At 43.8% G+C, this 26,328-nt stretch overlaps 1 protein-coding gene across 1 annotated transcript in view; it reads left to right on the top strand.

Annotated features, from left to right (window-relative positions):
- Positions 1–20,381: 20,381 nt before the first annotated feature.
- Positions 20,382–26,328, top strand: part of STK24 (serine/threonine kinase 24) — a 64,814-nt gene continuing 58,867 nt past the window's right edge. The window contains exon 1 of the mRNA XM_040336131.1: positions 20,382–20,640. Within this exon, the coding sequence (XP_040192065.1) occupies positions 20,599–20,640 (42 nt within the window). The 5' untranslated portion in view covers positions 20,382–20,598. The remainder of the gene's footprint in view (positions 20,641–26,328) is intronic.

Raw genomic sequence — 26,328 nt, 5'->3', positions numbered from 1 at the left:
CCGGCGGATCGGACAGGTTTCCAGCGGACAAATGTTTCTTAGCATGCTAAGAAACATGTCCGCTGGAAGCCTGTCACCGCGTTTGCTGTCCGCGGGAAATTTGGTCTGATGGTGTGTACAGCCATCAGACCAAAATCCGCCAGCGGACATGTCCGATTGTTTGTTTTTCAGAACCCGAAAAATGATGTGAAGCCCACACACGATCGTTTTAAATGACATTTTTTAAAAACGTTGTTTTTTTTATGCCGAAAAATGATTGTGTGTACGCGGCATTAGAGTCACAAAAAATATTTTCAAGAAGCCACAGACACAAGGAAGCACTAGGGTTACACTAGAAATCTTCTCCACTAAGAATCACAGGGTACACTACTAGGGAACATGTTGGCCACCATTTGGGCATTTAACATTAGCTGTTGCTCAGGCAAAGCCTGGGTAAATGAGCCCAGATAAATAGAAGGGTAGATGGTCTGGCTGGGCTGAGCACATAGCTTTAATCAACAACAGGTGGTTAACAAGTCTCGAACACAAGTCTTGTGGGATGAAGGGTAACAGCAGAACCTTGCAAATTAAATCTATGGAATTATGGTACACAGCATGCTGACTGGTCTTTGGGAGGCAACAGATCTGCAGTAAAGCTGCAGTTGCAATCTCTGAGGAACTTTGATAATTAATTACTCCAATGCCCATGCTGCTACAGAGGTCAGTGAGGACTTTTTTTTTATTGGGTACGAGGCCTTAATGATGAAGTTGGAAAAAACGTTTTTTTCTAGATGCTGAAAAACTTTGTTTTTTACATGCCGAAAAATGATCGTGTGTACGCGGCATAAGATTCCTTGTGTCCCTGACTTCCTGGGAAGATTCCAAGGGACCCCCTACACTCCTAGTGTTCTAGGTTCTGAGAGACTCCCAGTGACCGCCAATATTCCTAGTGATCCTGTAGTTGGACCCCCCTTGTTCCTAGTGGCTGTTTGCAAACATCTCCCTGTGCCTTCCAGTGTGTTCTCTGTAGAAGTACAAAGGGAGGATGTGTTAGACCATGGGGCTCAAACACAAGGGAACACCAGCCCAATATATAGTGCAAAAAGAAAAAACATAGTAATACACTATGTGGGGGCTTTTAAATGGTTATTCCCATAGGTATTAAAGAGGAAGTAAACCCTCTTAAAAAAAACAAAAAAACCCTGAAAGACAAAGGCATAATGAGCTAGTATGTATAGCATAAATGAACTAGTATGTATAGCATACAAGCTCATTATGTATTACTTACCTCAGATCGAAGCCCCCGCAGCAGTCCACGTCTCCCCCTCAGGCCGCCGACATGTCATCCCCAAAATACTTCCGGGTATCACTGTGATTGGCCGGAGCCGCGATGATGTCACTCCTTTGCTTGCACGCGGGAGCCGCTGGTAATGGCACACAGACTGAGGCAGGCACATAGGTGCCATTGCTTCAGTTTGCCCCAGTGCGCATTTGTGCCGATGACATCGGCACATGCAGAGGACAGGGGATATCTTCTAAACCGTGCAGGTTTAGGGTATATCCAGGGTAGCTACAGGTAAGCCTTAATATAGCCATAAAAACACAGATACTGCAACGCGTATCATACGGAAACTGTCAACATGTTTCGGGGCACAGGTCAATTCTTCAGGGCTTTGTTGTCTGTATCTGATTCAAAGTATATTAAAAACATGTATTGGATGTGTTCGAGCTAAGAGGAGAACCTTAGTAACATTACAGACTGCAGGTATCATGTACAGGCACAAAAGTCCAACTTCAGGTATAATATCTTTATAGGGGAAAGAAAGACCATACCCGCATAGTCTGGTGGGAGTAAAGATATTGCCCAGGATCTATATAGACCGTCAGTATCGGAGATATAGTGCCACCTAATTGGGAAGTGGTGATAGAATACAGCCAGATGTCCACGGCTGTGTTCTCTGTACTCCCATTGTCTACCAGTCTATCCACAGTGACTCTGTGTTCCTGCATGCAACCTGTATCCTTACACCTGTTTTGTCCTTTGAGCATAGGAGCGAGGTAAAATAGAATCTAAACCAGACAACAGCATAAAATGCAAAACACATAAGTTGATCAATTCTTGCCTGGTCAGTTTTCAACCTTTGGCTGGCCATTCAGAGGTACAAGAAGCTGCACAGGCACACAGCATGCCTGTATTGGGTCGTTTGTTTAGCCATCCCACCCCCTGACCAATCTCAGACTTCCTCTGGCACACACCTCCTGTAAAAAAAAATAGAGAAAGGTATTTTTTGAAACTAAGCAATACAAGTTATTTTCTAATGCTAAGGTGTTGAGATGACCCTTGGCAGTGGCAGAGAAGATACATCCATCTCAGTGGAGGACTGGCAAGGTATCTATCTACACCTCCTGGTATAGCATATACTGTATTTTAAGGTTAATGTTGGAGCAGGGTGTAGAAGCTTGTATAAGAGAGATAAGATTGGGACAGTGTGTCAGAATGTGCATGCCAGGAAACAAGATAACTCCTCTGCATGAACTTCTGTGCACAGGCTAAAATGTATTCCATTTTGTGCTCGCAAGTCGCCACGCATTCTCGCTGCTTGCGTGCACCTGTGATAGATGCTGGCACCAAACAGACTATTTAACTCAACCACCTCCTGTGAACCTGTATCCTGCTTCCAGTTGCTGACCATTCTCTGAACTCCACCTCTATCGACTTCGGCTTGTCCCCTGACTTCCACTTCTGTCTTCTCCTTTGGCTCCTGTTCCACTTATTGGTTCCAGAACTGGCTTGTCTCCTGACCACATTCCTGTCTATGCCCTGTACTCGACCCATCCTGTCTGTGTATGACTTGGCCTGACTGACCTTGCTACTCTCCCTGCTGTCGCCAGCATCAGCTGTCTGCCTGTTTGCCTGCTTGCTGAAGCCATCTGACGCCTTCTCGTGCCAAACGAGGACACCTGCCCCGCTGTTAGCAAGACTTACTTGTGCCACTCTGCATTAAAAAAATGGGAATTAGAGACCGCAAAAAACCTTATAAAGGAACACCATGGACTTAAAAAAATCACCTTTATTGAATATGGTTAAAATGAATTAGTGCAAAAAAACTACCACTGAGGTATGCGGTGTGCCGGCAGCACACCTCATACACCCACCACATACAGTCCACACTGCAATAAGTCTATGGGGATACACAGGCTCTTTCACAGTCAGTGGGATAAGAGCCACTCAGTAAACAGAGACCAAACCCTGGAACTCTTCCAATCAAAGGGTGTAGCAATCCACATAAAGTGCCACTGAGGCTGAACGTTTAAGTAAACCGCAATGAGGGTAATGCAGCCTGGATGGGGAGATAAGAGTGGGATGGAAATGGGAGTAGCTGGCTGTATCTTAGACAGGGTTTACGGATGAACAGCAGAACCAGTCACACAAGTTGGTGTAAGTCAACCCTACAACAGGTGACATCAAACTGACCGGTTTCGTCCACCTATCAGGGAACTTCTTTGGAGCAAGAGGGTCCAGTGGGTCGGGTCTTAAATATCCCACGTTGAACTAACATATTCATTTACAGCCACCGGGTGTCCTCAGTGTACACTACCCTCGCTGACGCTTACCACCTTTTACCAGTCTGATTAGACCATCTAGACAGCCTTAGGCAAAAAAGGCATAAGGAAAAGCAAACAATAAAAAATATAACACAAATGAAAAAAAAAGACAAAAAACACCATAAATACCCCAAATTCAACCCAAAATAGCACAAGTAGCAGCAGGAATGGACCTATCATAGATCTAATCTTGTGTCACTCCAATCTGCACTGTCTACACTATCAGCCAGAGGTGTAAGAGAGGCCTTCCTCATCATATCAGGCTCTGCTACCAGGTACGTGATACAGTGAGGGACTGCTCGACATCTGCTTTCACAGCCAATGGGTTTGTTGTATCCTCAAAGTGTCGTAGTTGGACAGTACCTTGAAAAAGTATTCATTCCCCTTGAAATTTTGCACATTTTGTCATGTTACAACCAAAAACGTAAATGTATTTTATTGTGATTTTATGTGATAGACCAACACAAAGTGGCACGTGATTGTGAAGTGGAAAGAAAATGCTAAATGCTTTTCCAATTTTTTTTACAAATAAATATCTGAAAAGTGTGGGCTGCATTTGTATTCAGCCCCCTTTACTGTGATACCCCTAACTAAAATCTAGTGTAACCAATTTCCTTCAGAAGTCACCTAATTAGTAAATAGGGTCCATCTGTGTGTAATTTAATCTCAGTATCAATACAGCTGTTCTGTGAAGCCCTTAAAGGTTTGTTAGAGAGCCTTAGTGAACAAACAGCATCATGAAGGCCAAGGAACACACCAGACAGGTCAGGGATAAAGTTGTGGAGAAGTTTAAAGCAGGGTTAGGTTATTAAAAAAATATCCCAAGTCCACCTAAACTGACAGGCCGGGCAAGGAGAGCATTAATCAGAGAAGCAGCCAAGAGGCCCATGGTACCACACCAGATTGATCCCTAACACCACTAACACCACTAATGGTAGTCACTGCAAACTGCCCCTTAGCTAACCACGCCAATAACTTGCCGTTCTTATTCCCAAACTCAAAGATTTTTTTGCGCCTGGTGCAAGCGGGACTTATGGGTCATATCTATCCGCAACAGGGACAACTGCTGCAGTGCAAACTGCCAGGCCCCATAAGCAGTGGGATTAGGATTGGCCACATAAGCAGACTCTTTCTGAGCAACCTCCCTCTCCAGCACAGTCAGTGAATGCGACAAAGCCCTGCGTGCAGCAGCTATGCAGGATATATAGGCACCCCGAGTCCAGGCCTTAATCATGCATGTAATCAGGCATGTAATCTCAGGGGTGGCAGAGCTTTCATTGTTAAGCCAATAGTGACAAACGGGAGAAATTGCTGTAGGTGTCACCGGCGCAAATAAAAAATAAAAAACGTGATCTGCTGCAATACCGTGTAAGCCCTTAAAAGGGTTTAATGTGCATATGAAAGAAAAATGTTACTGCGCTGATCTAGTAAACCATGAGGTGTGATCTCTGGGGATGTGAACTGTGAACTGATTTAGTGCACAATCGACCATATATATTATCAGGAGTTGAAAACACCTAATATTCAATATGGATAAACTTATAATAAATAAATAAATTAAAACAATCTGTGAAGATATGTTATATAAGTGTTACAAAAACCTGAATACATTAAACGTGACCCAAACAAAAACATTTTTGGGTTGGTTGACCTGCACATCAATGTGCCATAATGCTCCTATGGAGGAAAAAATGGCTGCTCTTGCTGCTCCAAGCCTACCAATAGTGAAAACAAAGCAAAAAAGATATTCCAAGAATAAAATAAAAAATAAAAATTGTCAAAAATCACAACAAAACCAATAGTACCAAATGTGCAATGCGCCAGCTGCGCTGAAAATATATAGTCCAATGACAGACAGTTTTGCTATTACACAATGTATTCCAATAGGAAAAGAAGGGTGTCCAAACAGCCTCTGTTTGGACACACACACAAGGTGGGGAACATACCAGCACGCCAGTACCCCTTGTAGCAGTACATGAGGAGAGGAGCGAGGTATGCACGCCTCCCAAGACGCCATTTAAATGCTGGTCAGCTGCTTTTAACGGTTGACACTGCCAAAGACACCAGTGCCGGTCTAAGGCACTCTTTCTTGTAACTGCAGTATGATTCAAAAAGGGGGGGGGGAGTTTTAAGGAACAAGAGGAAAAGTAGGAAGAAGGAAAAAAGAAACAAAGAAAAAGAGGGAGAAGAGAGGAAAATGAGAAGAGAGAAAAAAAGGGAAAGGGGGGGGGGGGGAAAGAGGAAGACACGGGGGGGGGAAAAGTTAAAGTGGAAACACAAGGATAGCACTCACATGGGCCACATCTGTGATTATATTTAGGGAAAAAACAATATCAAGCAAGTAGACATTGATGGTCAGACTTTCAGGCCAAGGAAGTATGGTTTTGTAAAAAATATATAATTTAATGGCATATAAATAATTTAAACAAGATATACAAAAAATAAAATTAAATACAAAAAATATATCACAAATTGATCAACAGCAAGTGACCACTGTACATTCCTCGGAAGTCGCCAACGCACGTTTCGCCGTGGGGCTTCTTCAGGGCGAGGATGAGGAATATAAATTTAGCAGAGAGATAGAGACTTATCTGCAATGATACAGTGTGACAAATTAGTGATACAAAAAATAATAATCAAAATACAAATTTAAAATGAGTTGAGGTATCATAGTGTGTATTTACATGACTGATGGTCCTCTGGCGGATGCATCCACGGGGCATATAAGACACAGGTGGAGACAAACAGGTCGAGAAGTAAGCTTGGGTAAAGGCTTTCACATATCGAAAATCTAGTTGACAAAGATATATATAATAATGATTCAATGTTGAATTCTTATCGTAGCTGCTGTCAAAGTGCGGACATAGATACCATATAGAGTAGTAAAGGTAAGATAAAGAAGAATGGTAAAGCAAAGAAACACAAAAATAAATAAATAAAATGAAAATAAATAAAAATGGGAAATAAAATAATGTTAGAAAGATAGACCAATTGTGAGGAAAAGAAAAAATGAAATACAGGTGAAATAGTAGGCAAAGAAAGTAAAAATGAAAAATAATAAATAAAAACCAAGGAAAATGAAAATAAAACTACATATATGTATATGCATATATGCACCTACATGCATACAAATACACACACATACACATAAAAGAAAAAATAGTAAAATAAAATTAAACAAGGTAGAAGATCATGTGAACAAGTGAGCTAAGTGCCACTACTACATATATCCTGCGGTGTTAATATAAAGAAAAATCGGTCACCATAATCACCTTGGATAGATTGAAAGGATCAAAAATAAAAATCCAAGGAATGGAAATAATACACCACAGGGGGAGTTGTAACTCAGACTGTAATGATAAAGAGAGTGACAAAAGAAGCTATTAGACAGCCTATAGAAACTAACATTTAATATAGAGGTAAAGATTTAGCCAAAAAATCAGGGTTACCTATTTCTATGAGGTCCTGGACAAACTGGGACAGCAGATGGCAGCAAAGCAGCAATGTAAGGGAGCTTTCACAGAGGAACCCTTCTTTAGCAGCATTTGCATAGGGCATTAATAAAAGCCTGTTAGAATGAAGCAGTGTGTTCATTAAATGGATTGTTTTTAAATAAGATGGAGTTAAAGGAGCAATTTGGAGGAAAAAGTGCCTTACCATATAGCTGATTGCAGCAATGCGTCTGTGTCCCAGGGTGTACACACGGTAACACAGCGCCATTGCATGAGCATCAGGTTTATATAGCCTGTGGGATCACATGGGCGTATGACGTGATGACGTCATAGATGCGCGCCGCTTCGGTCACGCGGCGCATAAACAAAGAAAGAAGCAGTGTATTAAAGCATATCGCCCAAAGTGGCCTGCGTAGTACAGGGCACAAAACGACAGGAACCGCATACATCTAAACGCAAAGACGCACAAGGATAGCCATTATGGCTTAACTGCCTAGTGAACATTAGGCACATGGAAATGGATTAAAATACCTCACAAAACTTGACTATAACGATCCATCTTCATACTAGGGCTGCCATCTAGCGGTTATATAGGGAAATACATCGCTAATGGTATATTGGATGGAGAGACCTTGTTGATAAACCATTAGGTATGGTAAATAGCAGTATGTTTTTAGTCACTGATGTAAATGGATAGAGGGTTCATATGATGATACAAAGAAAGGAAAAGGGAAGGAGAGAAAATGGAAAAATATATCCACACAGAGAAAGCAGCAGATGCCAACTACTGATACTATTACCTAATACCACCAACAACAGAGTATCATTCAAGATAGCCCTCTGCAGTGGTGGTATTGTTGTGAGGGAAAAATTAAGGTAAATTAACCCTCGTATGAACAAATATTGGTCATATAGGCACCCGGTGCATCCGCGGAGGAGCATCTGAACAAAAATACACAAAAGAACACAATTTCATTAAAAAATAGGAAAAGTATACATAGTGTATATACAAAGATAAATGTCTACAAATAAGTAGCTACAACGTACTTCCTATGTGGGCATGGAGATTCCATCCCATTGTATCAGTTTAATACATCTCTAAATATATTTGGTTATCAATAACATATGAAAAAAGAAAAACAATCTAATAATTATAGCAATAACATAAAGCAATTTGCTAACCCGTAGACACCCTCGAGTCACTGTTTAAGTCAGCATTGATGACAACATTGACCGACAGCCTGTAACAGTCCTTTCCTATCACGGGGATATAGTGAAGGGGAAGGATGATTGGTGTAAATAATTTAGACATATATGTCTCTAAAGCACTGATTGACCCATCTTGGATCAGAGAGACTTTTCCTCCCAAGAGAACGGGGACACGGTCAAGGACTTCAAATATTCAAGAAGGGTTTAAAGCTCAATGAATCATTCAATCCAGGCCAAAAATTTGCCTTTAGGCGATAGATCCATTGAGTCTCGCGCTGTAGTACTTTCTGATCGAAATTACCACCTCTAGGGTCCTCAGTGATGTGGTCCAGCACGGCGAACTGAACTGATGGAGTTATATATTTGTGTGAAAAAGCCACATGGTGTCCCATGGTCTTGTTGAGCAGACCGTTAGTAATATAGTACATGTGGTCTTTTACTCGTTTCCATAGTGGGCGGATGGTTTTGCCCACATAAAAGCAGCCGCATGAGCAAAAGATAATGTATACCACCCCATGTGTTTGACATGTAACGTGTTTATATAATCTGTGAGTTCCACCATTGGGGAGATGGATGACGTGGCCTTCCTTCATAAGATGGCAAAAATTACATTGACCGCATCTAAAAAGGCCTGGTGCCTCTGGAGTGCCTGTTGAAGGTTTATAGTAGTTGCTCTTCACTAGACGGTCCCTGATTGACAAAGACCGTCTAAAAGTGATACTCGGATTTTTACCCACATATTTTGATAACGTTAAATCCGTGGTAATAAGGTGCCAATGTTTTTGTATAAGCTGACGAATTTGAGTGTGTTGATCCGAGAATGTTGTAATAAATCGCGTAACAGTACTATCGGACAATTTCTTGTTGCTTTTAATAAGTGTACTCGCTCTTTCGCGTCCAGCAGCCCGGTTGTAAGCCTTTTTGAGGCAGTATTTACTATATCCTCTCATAATGAGTCTAGTGTAGAGTTTGTCCGATTCAAGTTTGAATCCATTGTCGTCTGAACAGTTGCGTCGCAACCGAAGGTACTGACTGTAGGGGATAGATCGTAGTAATGGAGCAGGATGAGCACTTGCTGCATGTAGGAGGGTATTACCCGCCGTGGGTTTACGGTAGAGGGATGTTTGAATGCCATTGGATTCATCGACATAAATCAAAATGTCCAGGAACGCAATAGCAGAGTTGCTGTAATTCATTGTAAACTTTAAATTAAACTCATTGCTATTCAAGAATTTCATAAATGCATGCAAGTCATCTACTGTACCCGTCCAGAACATCAGTACATCGTCGATGTATCTAAACCAACTTAGAATGAACGACAAAAAATATAAATTAGACTCAGATGAAAAAAGTTTTCGCTCCCACCCCCCCAGGTACAGGTTCGCATAGCTAGGGGCACACGAAGTGCCCATAGCGACCCCCTGTACCTGGAGGAGGTGGGACCCATCAAAGGAAAATACATTTTTAGTGAGGATGTGGGAGAGGCATTTGAGCACAAAACAGTTAAGTTTATCCATTTTAGGTCATTTCTCAACAAGAAAACCAGAGACCATTTCCAAGCCCTTTTTATGGGGTATTGAGGAGTAGAGGGCTTCCACGTCTATTGACACCAAAAGGCATCCAGTAGGTACTGAAAGTCCATCGATGGTCCTAAGTAGGTCCGGTGTATCCTGAATATAGGATGGTAGGGATGTTACATGGGGCCTGAGGTATTGATCAATGAACATGCTAGCTCTTTCGGTTTTAGAGCCAACCCCAGATATTATGGGGCGGCCTGGAGGTTTTAGTAAGTTCTTGTGCGTTTTTGGGAGGGCATAGAAGGTTGGAATTCTGGGGTGGGGGACTTGAATGCCGTCAAAAATGGCTTTGGTAATTGACCCATCAAAAAGTGCTAGTTGAAGTAAATCATCAAATTGTTGATTGAACTTAGTGATAATTTCTTTATTAATAGGTAAATACCAGGTGCGATTTTTCAGGATGTCCCAGCACATATTCCTGTATTGTAGGTCATCCATTAAAACCACATTTCCGCCTTTGTCAGACGGTTTGACAATTATTTCGGAATTTTTACTTAGTGTATCTAGGGCTTGTTCATGTTTAGCGACAAATTTAGAATTTGTGCATTTGACCAGGGAAAGTGATTCCACCTCTTTTATTGTCTGGATGAGAAACGCCCAAATATTAGAGTTTGTATGGAGGGAGGGGAAATTGAGAGATTTCTTCTTTACTGCTTTTTCCAATGTTTCTAGATCCTGTTTATACACAGAAAGCTGCATTCTCTCTCCCCTCACTTCATAGGTCTCAGGTAAAGTCTCCTGTTCTGGAGAGGCATCGTTCTCATCCAGTAGGGAGATAAGGGTCTTAAGAGCTCGAAAGTCGGCAACTGTGAAGTTTTTCCAGATCTCCTGGTTGACGACTTCGGCTAGTTTTTCTTTTCTTTCCCTGTCATACATGAATTTCAATGTAAGTTTTCGTGCAAATAGATATAAGTCTTTAATGAGGTTAAATTTATTTGTTACGCGATTTGGACAGAAATTTAGACCTAAGCCGAGGAGTTCCTCCTCGGGTTGGTCCAAAGCAAATTTAGACAGATTAATCACTTCAAGTTTAGGTGCGTCGTTGGTTACTACCGGTGGTCTGGAAAGGGTAAGGAAGGGTGGTCTCTGGGCATTCAAGTCGGGAATAGCCTCATGTATGTTTTGAATATTCTTGGTTATTGGTTCAAAATAATGATCTATCTGTCATTTTTTGGTAGTGTCCTTTGATATTGCACCTGACAGATTTATATTATGAGATCTAGCTAAGATTTGTGCCGAATCTAAAATGCTTTGACGTAGGGTCGGGTCCGTTCTAGAAGTAAGAGAAGAGAGACAGGCAGAATTCTCAGATGAGACACCCGGTGAGGAGGTAGGAAACATAGGCGTCAAATTAGTTGTAGATGGTAATTGACTAGATACAGTAGCCTCCAATGAATTACTTACACTTTGTGCATCATCAGTGTCCGTAATTCGTTTTTTCATAAGTGTGCCGTTTAAGTACCCACCACCTTGTTGTGTTCTCTTTCTGTTACTGCGCCCTTGTCGTTGGCCCTTCTCGCCAGTCCTCGAATTCTGCGAAACATGAGAATTAGTGGAGGAATCAGAGTCAGTTTTATCCTTATTATTGACTGTTCTTCTTTTTTCTCTAAAGGGGCCAGGATTCCTACGTCCTACCCTGGGGCCATTCATAACTGGCCAAGAATATGCATAGAGGCCGGCAAATGCCATTTTGTCCCGTGCCAGTTTCTCTTCTTTTTTGACCAATAATTCTTTAGTAAAACTCTGAATGTTTTCTTTCAGTCGTGCATCATAAGTTGCAAAACCTTCCTTATTGAGAGTAATAACATTATCATCGTAGATTCTTTTGATTTCGCAATCTACTACTTTTAATTCTTTCATATAATATTCTACCATTAGTTCCATCATTTTTCTCGAGCAAACTAAGAGGTTTTGTTCCCATCTGGTCTTGAATTCTGTGTCAATGGACCAGATATTGGGAAAAACCTGTACCCGTAAACCTTTAGGGTTCATATTTTCAGTAATGTATTGCTCGAAATATCTGATGTGCCAAAATAGGCTAGATTTTCTCTCGAAGGTTTGAAGCAACTTATGATAGACAATCTCAAATTCAACCTCAGAGTTCGTATTGGCAGAACACGTCTTTTGAATGTCCAGCATGAAACCTTCCCAATTGTTCCCTGTGAAGTCAGCCATCAGTGTCACCCTGCTGAGCTATCAAACGACAGGAGGGATTACAGGAAAAGATTCTTTTTTGATTAAAAATTATTATGTAACCAATTAAATAAAGGGGATTAATTTAACTGAAAAAGGGGGGTGGTAGCCTCTAGAATGGAGGACTTAGCGCACCCCTGAGTGCGAAAAGACAATAGGTGTTTGCCACCTGATATATATAGTATGATTCAAAAAGGGGGGGGGGGAGTTTTAAGGAACAAGAGGAAAAGTAGGAAGAAGGAAAAAAGAAACAAAGAAAAAGAGGGAGAAGAGAGGAAAATGAGAAGAGAGAAAAAAAGGGAAAGGGGGGGGGGGAAAGAGGAAGACACGGGGGGGGGGAAAAGTTAAAGTGGAAACACAAGGATAGCACTCACATGGGCCACATCTGTGATTATATTTAGGGAAAAAACAATATCAAGCAAGTAGACATTGATGGTCAGACTTTCAGGCCAAGGAAGTATGGTTTTGTAAAAAATATATAATTTAATGGCATATAAATAATTTAAACAAGATATACAAAAAATAAAATTAAATACAAAAAATATATCACAAATTGATCAACAGCAAGTGACCACTGTACATTCCTCGGAAGTCGCCAACGCACGTTTCGCCGTGGGGCTTCTTCAGGGCGAGGATGAGGAATATAAATTTAGCAGAGAGATAGAGACTTATCTGCAATGATACAGTGTGACAAATTAGTGATACAAAAAATAATAATCAAAATACAAATTTAAAATGAGTTGAGGTATCATAGTGTGTATTTACATGACTGATGGTCCTCTGGCGGATGCATCCACGGGGCATATAAGACACAGGTGGAGACAAACAGGTCGAGAAGTAAGCTTGGGTAAAGGCTTTCACATATCGAAAATCTAGTTGACAAAGATATATATAATAATGATTCAATGTTGAATTCTTATCGTAGCTGCTGTCAAAGTGCGGACATAGATACCATATAGAGTAGTAAAGGTAAGATAAAGAAGAATGGTAAAGCAAAGAAACACAAAAATAAATAAATAAAATGAAAATAAATAAAAATGGGAAATTTCCATGTGCCTAATGTTCACTAGGCAGTTAAGCCATAATGGCTATCCTTGTGCGTCTTTGCGTTTAGATGTATGCGGTTCCTGTCGTTTTGTGCCCTGTACTACGCAGGCCACTTTGGGCGATATGCTTTAATACACTGCTTCTTTCTTTGTTTATGCGCCGCGTGACCGAAGCGGCGCGCACCTATGACGTCATCACGTCATACGCCCATGTGATCCCACAGGCTATATAAACCTGATGCTCATGCAATGGCGCTGTGTTACCGTGTGTACACCCTGGGACACAGACGCATTGCTGCAATCAGCTATATGGTAAGGCACTTTTTCCTCCAAATTGCTCCTTTAACTCCATCTTATTTAAAAACAATCCATTTAATGAACACACTGCTTCATTCTAACAGGCTTTTATTAATGCCCTATGCAAATGCTGCTAAAGAAGGGTTCCTCTGTGAAAGCTCCCTTACATTGCTGCTTTGCTGCCATCTGCTGTCCCAGTTTGTCCAGGACCTCATAGAAATAGGTAACCCTGATTTTTTGGCTAAATCTTTACCTCTATATTAAATGTTAGTTTCTATAGGCTGTCTAATAGCTTCTTTTGTCACTCTCTTTATCATTACAGTCTGAGTTACAACTCCCCCTGTGGTGTATTATTTCCATTCCTTGGATTTTTATTTTTGATCCTTTCGATCTATCCAAGGTGATTATGGTGACCGATTTTTCTTTATATTAACACCGCAGGATATATGTAGTAGTGGCACTTAGCTCACTTGTTCACATGATCTTCTACCTTGTTTAATTTTATTTTACTATTTTTTCTTTTATGTGTATGTGTGTGTATTTGTATGCATGTAGGTGCATATATGCATATACATATATGTAGTTTTATTTTCATTTTCCTTGGTTTTTATTTATTATTTTTCATTTTTACTTTCTTTGCCTACTATTTCACCTGTATTTCATTTTTTCTTTTCCTCACAATTGGTCTATCTTTCTAACATTATTTTATTTCCCATTTTTATTTATTTTCATTTTATTTATTTATTTTTGTGTTTCTTTGCTTTACCATTCTTCTTTATCTTACCTTTACTACTCTATATGGTATCTATGTCCGCACTTTGACAGCAGCTACGATAAGAATTCAACATTGAATCATTATTATATATATCTTTGTCAACTAGATTTTCGATATGTGAAAGCCTTTACCCAAGCTTACTTCTCGACCTGTTTGTCTCCACCTGTGTCTTATATGCCCCGTGGATGCATCCGCCAGAGGACCATCAGTCATGTAAATACACACTATGATACCTCAACTCATTTTAAATTTGTATTTTGATTATTATTTTTTGTATCACTAATTTGTCACACTGTATCATTGCAGATAAGTCTCTATCTCTCTGCTAAATTTATATTCCTCATCCTCGCCCTGAAGAAGCCCCACGGCGAAACGTGCGTTGGCGACTTCCGAGGAATGTACAGTGGTCACTTGCTGTTGATCAATTTGTGATATATTTTTTGTATTTAATTTTATTTTTTGTATATCTTGTTTAAATTATTTATATGCCATTAAATTATATATTTTTTACAAAACCATACTTCCTTGGCCTGAAAGTCTGACCATCAATGTCTACTTGCTTGATATTGTTTTTTCCCTTTCTTGTAACTGCATCTTTTATATATTTTTAATAAATACGTTTTTATATACTACACCATGATGAGCCCCTTGTTTTTGAGGATTTAAGGATATCTTGTAAAAGGGAGAAGGAGGCAATATCCATTAACGAACAAAGAAAAGACACCACTTTGGGGCCTTTTATGACCTGGGGTCTGGTGAGTGTTGAGTTCAACCATTGGTGATGGTGGCACATCTTTGTCGGGTGGAAGAGACAGTTGCACTTTTCTTTATACAGCATTACCAGCATTGAACCCTTCTTTTCCTATTGGAATACATTGTGTAATAGCAAAACCACTGTTTTTTATATATTTCTACAATAAAAACCCTTAGATTTTTACATGAAGTACCCATGTGCCGTTTAAAGTCCAATTTCTTAGCGTAACTAGTGTCCATTTACAAATATTGGGACGTTGGCACATTTCTAAATGTGCATCCACAGTGTCACCCTGTGAGGATGCACATTTAAGCAATCTCTTTTAAAAGAAACACTGGCCCAGATTCAAGTAGAATTGCGCGATATTTGCGGGGGAGCAGGGCAACGATTTTGCCCTGCGCCCCCGCAAATATTTTGCGCTGCCCTCGATTCACGGAGCAGTAGCTCCGTGAATTGCGAGGGCGCGCCGGCAAATTTACCCGGCGTAAGCGCGCGCAAGTTAAATGATCCCGCCGGGGGCGGGAATCATTTAAATTATGCGCGCTCCCGCGCCGAGCGTACAGCGCATGCTCCGTCGGGAAACTTTCCCGACGTGCATTGCGGCAAATGACGTCGCAAGGATGTCATTTGCTTCTAAGTGAACGTGAATGGCGTCCAGCGCCATTCACGTTTCACTTACGCAAACGCCGTGAAATTCAAATTTCACGGTGCGGGAAGGCCGGCTATACTTTAGCATTGGCTGTCCCTACTATTAGAAGGGGCAGCCTTGCGCTAAAAGTAGCCGTACGGAAACTCCGTACCTGGCTTGCGCGGGGCCCGCGCAAGCTTGTGAATCAGTGGTAGTATGCAATTTGCATACTACACGCTGATACACAATGGGAGCGCCCCCTAGCGGCCCCCGAAAGAATGCAGCCTAAAATCTGCGAGGCATAAGAGCCTTATGCCGCGCAGATTTTAGCCTGCAGTCGGTGTAACGAGGTTCCTGAATCAGGAGCACTCGTTACCCCGGAGCAAGTAAGCACTTGCGCTGCGTAACCTATGGTTGCGCGGTCGCAAGTGCTTCTTGAATCTGGGCCACTGAATGCCAATGTTGGAGGAAGGGTTACCAGTGGCCACCAAAACTGGGGGGTTAATTACTATATAGTGTAACCTTCCGAATAACACCAATGCCGGAGGATGGAGGGCTTATTTGTACAGTGTGAGCCTTCCAAAGACCAACAATACTGGGGGAGTGGGAGAGGTGCCTGTCAGGTAAGCTGTATGGGGCCCCAATAAAGTGGTTCTAAAGGCAGAAGGTTTTACATTCTATGCAGTAAGGTAAAAAAACTGTCCGCATGCAGCTTTCCTCGCAGCCCCTCTAAATACATAACTAAGCCCGATCTTGCTCCTCATTGGCCCAGGTACAGCAGCAGGGGCCATTGGTTGTCAATCAGAGATTATGTGGAGAGAGGGGGCGGGGCCGATTCTTATGAACACACAGAGCAGGGCTCGTGAGCAACCACGCACGAGTGCCCCCATAACAAGCGTCTTGCTATAGGGGCACTCGGCGGAGGGGGACTGGAGCCCAGAGCGCCAGAGGGGGACCTGAGAAGAGGTGGATCACGTCTGCTCTGTGCAAAACCACTGCCAGAGCAGGTAAGCATAGCATGTTTGATATAAAAAATAAAAAAAAACGCACAAGCCTTTAATGGCGCCCCTGGTATGGGTGCTATGGAAGGCAGGAGGAAACAGAGCTTTGCCAATCAGATTGGCCCAGGACTTGTCTGTAGTGGCATATACTGCCGGCCGCTTGCACTTTACAGTTGATAGAAGTTTTTTTTTATACACAGTTATAAAATATCAGGTAACTATTTAGTACATGTAATATTTTTTTATGTAATTATGTAAAATATGATGTGAAATAAAAGTAATGTATAAATAATATAAAATGATGGCGTTGCTAAACCTTACATGAAGTAGGGAGCCCTGTACGCTGATAATGAATCAGTATGGCTATAATCACAATGAATGTTGTGTATGACAGATGCATTTAAAACATTTTATTAATCCTTAAAATACATATGATAATAAAATTGATCATGACAAGGGCCTTGTCATCATGGGCTCATTACAAGGTGACATCTGCAATCTCTGGTAAGAGATTCTATTTTATTTTTGCTCTTTGATTATGTGATAATGATGTAGCACCCGCTCACCCCTGGGGAGTGTTGGAGGATCACCAGGTGGCCAGATTTTGAGGCCCCATGTCAAAATTAAAAAATGATGTGGGGACCCCCCCCCCCCCCCGAAACTCCATTCCAGACCCTTTTTTTTATGGTGAAGAACTTATTTATTTTTACATATATTCAAAGCGGAGTTCCACTCGCTTGTAAGTTTATTAAAAGTCAGCAAATAATTAAAAGTCAGCAGCTACACTTTTTGTATTTGCTGACTTTTAATTAACAAACACTCACCTGTCCCATGGTCCAGCGATGCGGCTGCCCGAAGCATCGCTCCTCTCCCCCTCCTCTCTATGGCGTCGTCATTGCAAGCGTGGGCACCCAGCTGTGACAGCTTGCCCACTTCACAGCCTGCTGCGCACTGCGCATGCGCGAGTTGCGCTGCGTTCTCCTAGTGGACAGGCAATCTTCTGCAACGTGTCCCAGAAGATTGCAGAGAGGGAGGGGCTGACTAAGGGGAGGAGTTGCCTAGGCGGCGAGATGGTGGCAGAAGGAAGTGTGACAGGAAGTACCTGTCAAAACCAGGTACCCACTCCCCCCCCCCAAAAAAAAATGACATGCCAAATGTGGCATGTAAGGGGGCGAGCACCGCTTATTTTCCACTTTTGGGTGGAATTACACTTTAATTTTAATGTGAAGGATGAATCAGATTGAAGTGAGGCTCCAAAGTCGACAAACAAGCGATATGAATCAAGGACAGGTGACAACCCTACACCCAGGCCAGTTCTTCTCTGGTCTTTGGGTCCCTGGCGCCGCCACGTTTACTGTGGGAAGACTGTGGTGACTGCAGACTCCGGCTATCTTCAGCTCCATTCACCTAGGACAGTGTTTCTAAAACGTTTTTGTCTTGCGGCACATCAAAAAGATCTAAACCTTAGGTGTGCACACAGGGTGTGCCAGGTGTGCCCAGGCACACCCTAATCACTCCCTGCAGTGCAGATTCCCCCTGCTGCCCAGTGCTCCCTCCCACAGTATGGCTGGCTTGCCTCCTCTGCCATTGGCTACTGCAGTGGGCACACATAGGCCCAGATTCACAGAGAGTAAGGCGCACATTACGCCGCCGTAGAGCAAACACTGTAAGCTACTCCAACGCAGCGCAGAGAGGCAAGCATTGCATTCAGCAAGCCAGTGCTCCCAGCGTGACGTGGGTTTCGAAGGCGCACGTCGGCATAGGTGGAAGTGGGCGTGACCCCATGCAAATGAGGCTTGACCCCATGCAAATGATGGGCCGAGCGCCAGACAGGTACCTATCACGAACTGCGCATGCGCCGTGACGTGGACGCTACGCCGGATCGCCATGAACATAACGTACGCCCAGCCAGACACACGTCCAACGCACAATACGCTGGCTTGTGTTCCCTGGTGCAGACCTGTGCATGTCTGTTGCCGGGTTGCACCTCCTTTATGGGGAATAACTTTACGCGAATCTCGCGTAGTATGCGCCGGGCACACGCACGTTCGTGAATCGCCGTATTTCCCTCATTTGCATGTTTGAATGGCTAATCAATGGGAGCGGCACCATGCGCCCAGCCTAAATGTGCGCCCACCCTACGTCGGCGTGTGCAAGCTACGTCGGCGGGGTGTAGCTTGTTTTTAGGCGCATATTAGTTTGTGTGTCTGGCGCACACATACGCCAGCGCACATTTGCACTTATGTCGGCGTAACGTGTTATACGTCGGCGTAAGTGCTTTGTGAATCTGGGCCATAGATGATATTTCAGGATGCGTGGGGAAAGGGGTAATGTAATTTACTGGCCCCTTCCCTTTCCGAATGAACACAGTGAGAGATCGGTACCATGTTTTTGAGCTTTCGTGCGCACCCTAATGCAACAGGCTGCGCACACCTATGATCTAAACATTTTCATGGCACACCTGAAACGATTAAAAAAAAAATGTATTGTTAAGAACTCTCTCTCTTTTTCGATTTGATTTCAGACAATGCTGAAAATCCAAACTCACAGAACCACAAATGGCGGAATTACAACTACTAATAATTTTGAATGGAACGGTCTCTATTAATTATAATATAATTCGAGCGATCAAGTTCTCCCGAGATCGCGCACAAGTCTTGTGTTACGAAAAAGGAACCAATGAATGACAGACATTGTGGGCCAGATCCACAGAGCAAGTACGCCGGCGTATATACTGATACGCCGGCGTACTTTTAAATTACCCGCGTCGTATCTTTAGTTTGAATCCTCAAACCAAGATACGACGGCATCTGGGTTTGATCCGACAGGCGTACGGCTTTGTACGCCTTCAGATCTTAGATGCAATACTTCGGCGTCCGCTGGGTGGAGTTTGCGTCGTTTTCCGCGTCAGGTATGCAAATTAGCGATTTACGACAATCCACGAACGTACGCACGGCCGTCGCATTCTATTATGTCGTCTCTAGTCGGCTTTTTCCGGCGTATAGTTAAATCTGGTATTTTGCGGCGTATAGTTAGAATTGCCATGTTAAGTATGGCCGTCGTTCCCGCGTCGAAATTTGAATTTTTTTTTTTTTGCGTAAGTCGTCCGTGAATCGGGATGGACGTAACTCACGTCTAAGTTTAAAAAATGACGTCCTAGCGACGTAATTTAGCGCAATGCACGGCGGGAAATTTCGGGACGACGCATGTGCAGTTCATTCGGCGCGGGGACTTGCTTCATTTAAATGAAACCCGCCCCCTAATCGCCGATTTGAATTCCGCCGCCAGAAATACACTACGCCGCCGTAACTTACGGCGCAAAATAGTTGAGGATTCGAAATTTCGCCAGGTAAGGTACGGCGGCGTAGCGTATCTCTGATACGCTGCGCCCATCTATTTCTCTGTGGATCTGGCCCTGTGTTTTTATATATGCTACTTTTTTAACTTTTGCAATATTGACTTACTTTCATATTTCGATATGTTCAAGGTTTCAATTTGAAATCTTTTTCATACCTCCCTGGGTACACCTGCAAACCTCACAAGGCACCGTTTGAGAATCACTGATCTAGGAGGTTCTAGTGGGAGTGGCTACCTGTCAAAACTAAGTACCTGCGCCCTAAAAAAAAGAGGTGGGGGGAGCTTCTCTTCTCTGTAGGTGGAATTGCACTTTAAGGGTCTCCCTTTGCAGTTGGTATGAGATAAAGGGGGTCCCCTGATCCTGGTGTGACCCCCCTGTACACACAGACCTGTTGCAGCCTGTGCTGTCAGCAGTGACATGATGAGCGGCGGCAGCAGGAGGAGCCGGGAGGAGGAGGAGGAGGAGGAGGGTAGGTGGGTGGTTATTGTTTTTTTACATTTCTTGTTTCCTGGTCTGTAGAGGAGGAGAGATCGGAGAAATCACAGGCTGACATATCTCCCCCCACTCGATCCCAGCCACCACTGATCGGACTATCCCCCCCGCCGCCGGAAATCATCATCGTACACAAATCTCTTCCTGCACACTCCGGACCTGCAATCCTCCTCCTGGGCCCGGACTGGCCATCCGAGTTCTGGGCTGCCTGTGGATCTCGGGGCCGGCAGTATGAGCGTCTCCCTGGGGCACACCGGCCTGTCTGGGGTGCAGGTAAGAGGAGATCGGGGTACAGGGGTGGGTGGGGGGGACCTCCATCTATGGCTTCACCCCGCACAGAACTTTGTCCACACACAGATCGGTGGTCGGCCTGTGTGTGTGTGGGAGCTCCCCATCCCGATCATCCCCTATAGGGCCTGTCACACCCTGATTTACTAAAGGAGTACAGTGGGGTCACTTTCAAAGTTAATTTTCTATTATTTTACTGTAGTGAACAACAGGAGAATGCCCAGTCCTGAGCACATATATGGGGTAGCCGCTGCACATATGTATCCACCACACTCCTACTTACTGAGGAGCTCAGGTGAGTACAGATCCCAGTCTGAGCCTGGCAGGAAGCTGTCACCTGTATGGACCAATCAGAAGTGGCAGAGGCATGTTTACATGCGGGGGGAACACTTTGGCTTCTTCTGATTGGCCCATACTTGCTGCCAGGCTCACTGAGTTTGTACTGGGATCTGAACTCACCTGAGCTACTATTTGTGATCAAATAAGCTTTTGATCACGTGACAGCGATCATGTGACCAGGAAGCTACCTCCACTTACTGGTGTTACCAGCCACTGAAAATGGTACTTTATGTAAGAAAATGAATTTGGCCCACAGCTAGGATTTTAAAGCAGAAGTAAAGTCCACTCTTAAGACTCCTTTCACACTGAGGCAGTTTTCAGGCGATTTAGTGCTAAAAAATAGTCCCTGAACACTGCTTCCCATTTCTCACTGGGGAGATGCGCTTGTGGGACGGAAAAAAAGTCCTGCAAGCAGCATCTTTGTATTCATTCTGATTTTATTAAGTTATAACACTAAAGCAGCATATTTGGGAACGGTGTATAGAGCGCCCCTACACCGCCCATACCTATTGCAAGGGGCGCTTTTATCCCCTTCTTTGGCCACTAACGGGGGGTTAAAAGCACCTCGCTAGCGGCCGAAAAGTGCAACATAAACAGACCGGACCCGCCGCCCCAGTGTGAAAGCCTAAAATTTGTTTTTATAGGGCCCCCATGTGGGTTATGCCATAATGTTCTAGTGTGCACAGCATATAGTACAATATGGGAGACTTACCTGTCATACGGTGTCTTCCAGCGCTGCGGTGGGACCGATCCGGCGGGCCCCCGGCACTTCCATCTTTGTCCCCCCTTCCGTGTTACATGCCTTCGACTGTTTGATAGGCCAGGCCACGATAATGTCACTGCAGCACGGATCGGGGCCATAAATGTTTGCTGAGCTGCACATGTACGGCTCAGTGTCCATGACAGCTGACAGGCAGAAGGATGCATTTATGGCAGAAGAGACCAATAGAGTCTCTTCTGTCATAAATACCCTGCCTGTCCGCCATATGTTTACAAATAACTTTACTACCACTTTAACGCAGAAGAGACTTATTATGGGGTTGATTATCTAAATCAGGGGTGCCCATGGAGCCATCTGATGTGGCCCGCAACCTCCTGCTCTGAAATAGCACAGATTGCCAACCCTCTATCCCAGAGCATCAGTGTTTGTTGTGAATGAAGCCAGCGGTAGAGAAAGCAAGTGGCTGCAGAGCAGAGCCACATAAGTTGTTGCTTCCTGTATAGTACTGCCTCCTGTCACAGGCAGAGTGATACCCAATCAGCAACAGCCAGCCATACCTGCGGGTTACCTGCACTGAGCCATAGACTTCTGTTATTACCTGTGGGTTTGGAGCGCTTTCAGAAAGTGCACCACACTTGCAGGATATAATAGAAGTTTATGGCAAACTGCAGCTACCCCGCAAGAAAGCCGCAGGTAAACTGAACTGCACCCTTGGTGTGGGTAAACCGCAGCGCATCAGTGTGCAAGTAGCCTTAGGCCCCTTTCACCAGATCAGTCTGACCCAATCGGACCCTCCATTCAACTCCTACGGAGCGGCAGATGTAGACGGACTTGTGTCCATTTACAAACCGCCTCCCTCCAATTAAATTTGCCAAAATAAACAGAAGAGGATCCGTCCACTTCTGTCTGGGTGGATTGGATTGGAGGGCCCATAGAGTAGAATGGGCTGTGTACATGTCCGCTCTGCATACGCAGAGTAGACATGGACCTATCATCAGCTCATTGTGGCCCACAACCAGTTACCAAGTCGCTTCAGTGGCCTTCGCTCTTCAAAAGGTTGGGCACACTTGATCTAAATCAACATCTGGAACAGCCCTGCATAGAAACCAATTGGTTTCAAGTTTTATTGTCAACGCTTAATTGAATAAGCTGATTGGCTACCATGCACAGTTGCACCAGATTCTGCACTCTCCAGTTTTAGTAAATCAACCCCAATGTCTCTCGTGTATCAAAATGACATTTTTGTACTGAGCTGCGCGCACACAGCCCAGTGAACAAATTTTGTCAACACCGAGACCAAGATGAATGAGCGCCTGCGAATGTGTGGGGAGTGACGTCATCTTGGCTGGGCCAATTAAAATAGCTGAAGATCTGTACCGTGAAGCGAATCACGGTGCCCAGTGGGGAGTTCCAGAAGACCACAGCCGTGGATAAGAAGGTGAGTATAATTCCACTTTAAGGTCGGCAATTTAGTTCTTTCCCAAAACCATTCCATTCAGGGCATGTAATGAACGATAACTCACAGTTGCTTGTGCTCTCAGCCAACTAATTACTGGTGTCATGAATGATCACATGTGTGGCACCTATGGTAACTGCAGATCAGACGGGGATTAAAGGGGTGGTTCACCCTAAAAACTACTTTTTTTTATTACACTGGCCCCCCACATTACAATACGATTAAGGCTATTATTATTTTTTCGATGCTGTACATACCTTTGTACAGCATATTCACCCGTGGCCTCCAGCTTGCGAGTCCCGCGGGAGTGGGCATTCCTAACATGTCTGTGATTGACGTTTTGACCAAAAACTAGCCCCCCCCCCCCGTCGCGTAAGCCGCGTCACGATTGGCGAAAAGAGCCGAACGGCGATGCGCATGCGCAGTATAGCGCCGACACGCCGTTCGGCTCCTTTCGCGGTTTACGCGACGGGGGGAGCTCGTTTTTGGTCAAAACGTAAATCACAGACATGTTAGGAACGCCCACTCCCGCGGGACTCGCAACCCCAAAGCCACGGGTGAATATGCTGTACAAAGGTATGTACAGCATCAAAAAAAAATAATAGCCTTAATCGTATTGTAATGTGGGGGGCCAGTGTAATAAAAAAAAGTAGTTTTTAGGGTGAACCACCCCTTTAAGATGGCAGCTTCCTTCCTGCCTGTGTCCAGTGCCCATCATTTGCAGGTAATCGCTGTTTGAGAGACGACATAAAAGTGGTCACAAATAGCTGCCGGAGCTGTCAGTCTTCTTGCCTTCAATGGAGCTTCCTGCCCTCTTCTATTCAGAAGTATGAATGGGGCCTAAACCTCATGAACTTTATGCAGGGCAGTGCATTGTGATGCATTTAAGCATTATGGGCAAGTGCAATAGGTCCTATTTTTTGTTTTGTTTTTTCACTGCACACCAACGCACTATTGACCTGAAGCAGTAAGACATGAAGCAAGTTGCTCTGTGTATGTGTTCAGCAATGCTGCGCAGTGAGGCTGGTGTGTAGAAACTCTGAGATACGTGAAATTCACTTTAAGGCTGCATTCACACCTGACCAGAGAGATGTTCAGGCGTATTTATTTAGGCAAAATTCACACTCTCACACGTTGCTGATACAGAAGCCTGTTCATCTGAATGGGCTGTTGCACTTTTGAGCAACACAGGTAAAGAAGTCCTAGAATGTTTTCATGAAAACCAGACTACACAGAATTGCAATGCGCTGCGGCACCATGTGGTCTTGTGCGCACACAAAAACGCAGGTATTTTGCTGATTCATGGGGTTGCCATTAAAGTGGTAGCAGAGCCTACCTTGTTTACTTGTACCTACAGGTAGGCCTTAAATAAGGCTTGCCTGTGGGTACAGTAAATATCTCCTAAACATGCACTCTTTAGCCAGTATTTACTATAGTAGCAGACGGTGACATCACCGGCGCCAGCGCACTGCGCTCTTAATGGATGGTGTTTCCATCGAGAGAGCCATGTCTTGGCCGTGACTCCCGTGAGCATGTGTGGGAGTGACTTCATCGTGGCTTGGCCAGTCAAACTGCCGAGGCCTGAAAACCTGGAAGAAAGGTGAACTTTCAGAATTCTTGCCACCTTTACATGTCTACTGAAGAGTAGCGTGTTTTTGCCTGCAGGTCAGGAACGCGCATGGTTTTGCGAGCATTCCCAACCCGCACAACCTAGGCTAAGTGTATTTGCACATTCTTTTGCACATATACAAACGTTTGAGAAGTGTAGTTCAAGCCTTTTACATGTGTATTCAAGCGTCTGGTGTTTGTTTTAGCCAATGGAAAGCACTAGAGGGAGGGGATTGGTGTTTAAAGGCTAAAAAACATGTGAAAATGCTCCATTCATGTGTATCCAGGTTTTCCCATTTATGGGACCAAAAACATCCAATTCAGTCTCTGTAGTAGCTTTCAGAGAGTCAGGCGTTGAGCTACAGGCGCCAGAAAATGCATATGTGAACGGCCACCATTAAAATGCATAGGATTATGGTTGTTGAATGTTTTGGAGCTTTGAGATGCAAAACGCTGAGGTGTGACTGGGGCCTAAAAGTGGACATCTACTCCTATAGTACCTCAGAGAAGGTATAGCAGTGAGTGTACACACAAACTGACACATCAGGGTGTGCTGTGTAAATAATAACAGTGTACATGATAAATTCAAGATGGAACCCACATGACACAGGATGAGTACAAGCCACCCTCATGTGATACACTGTTTGTTCTTGTACTCCGCGAGGATGCGTTCCTAAAGGAGCTGAGAATGCGAACGCCATAAATTATATGAATTATTCACTTCAATTATCCAGTCAAGTGAAAAGAAAATTCCTTATGACTTATTTCATCTACACACGATTGGATAACTAAAGTGCGTATTCGCGCATGTGGAAAAAAATAATTGAAGAAGCCGATCGGGAAATCGTCGGCTAAGTAGCGCCTGCATTCAATCAGAGGTGGGTCTTTTGACAGCCCGCAACACCAGCTGTCAAAGTACAGTAGTCACAGTGGAAGATTTATATACCTGTGTTGTTGGGGATGGGTGGAGGAACCCGCAAACCAAATGAAATCTAATCTTTGTGTGTATGGGTAGCTTTAGTAAATCGGCCCAGTTTAGTGAGGTGAACCATCTGTACTCCATATAGACTTTGTTAGCGTTCTAGTTGTACCCTGTAATGTCACCGCACATGTTATTGCACACTTTCCTTCAGACCCCTTTCACACTGGGGTCATGGCTGCTTTAGCTCTAAAGTGGCGCTCGTATTAGCACTGTTTAAGCAGCGCTTTTTGGCTGTTAGAGGGGAGCTTTTAGCTCAGGTTCACACTACTGCGATCACAGACATTGCATGTGATTCACACCTACGGTGCAGATTACATGCGATGTCTGTGAGATGCGAGTTCAGCCATACAGATGTATGGCTGAACTTGCATTCGGTTCGCAGGAAAAAAAGTACAGGGACTTTTCTTCCCCTGCACTGAAATCGCATTGCATGGGTGTTCTCACCTATGCCATCCAATTTCTGTGCGAGTTCGCACTGCGATCTGTAAACTGATCTGGGGGTGTTATTAAGAATGTAATGACACCCACAGCGGTTCGCAGAAGGCAGTGTGATCACACTGGTTCCCA

Source organism: Rana temporaria, chromosome 2 (assembly GCF_905171775.1).
Source record: "Rana temporaria chromosome 2, aRanTem1.1, whole genome shotgun sequence".
In the NCBI taxonomy this organism is placed as follows: domain Eukaryota; kingdom Metazoa; phylum Chordata; class Amphibia; order Anura; family Ranidae; genus Rana; species Rana temporaria.
The sequence above is the reverse complement of the archived record's forward strand: the minus strand, read 5'-3'. Positions and strand labels throughout refer to the sequence as shown.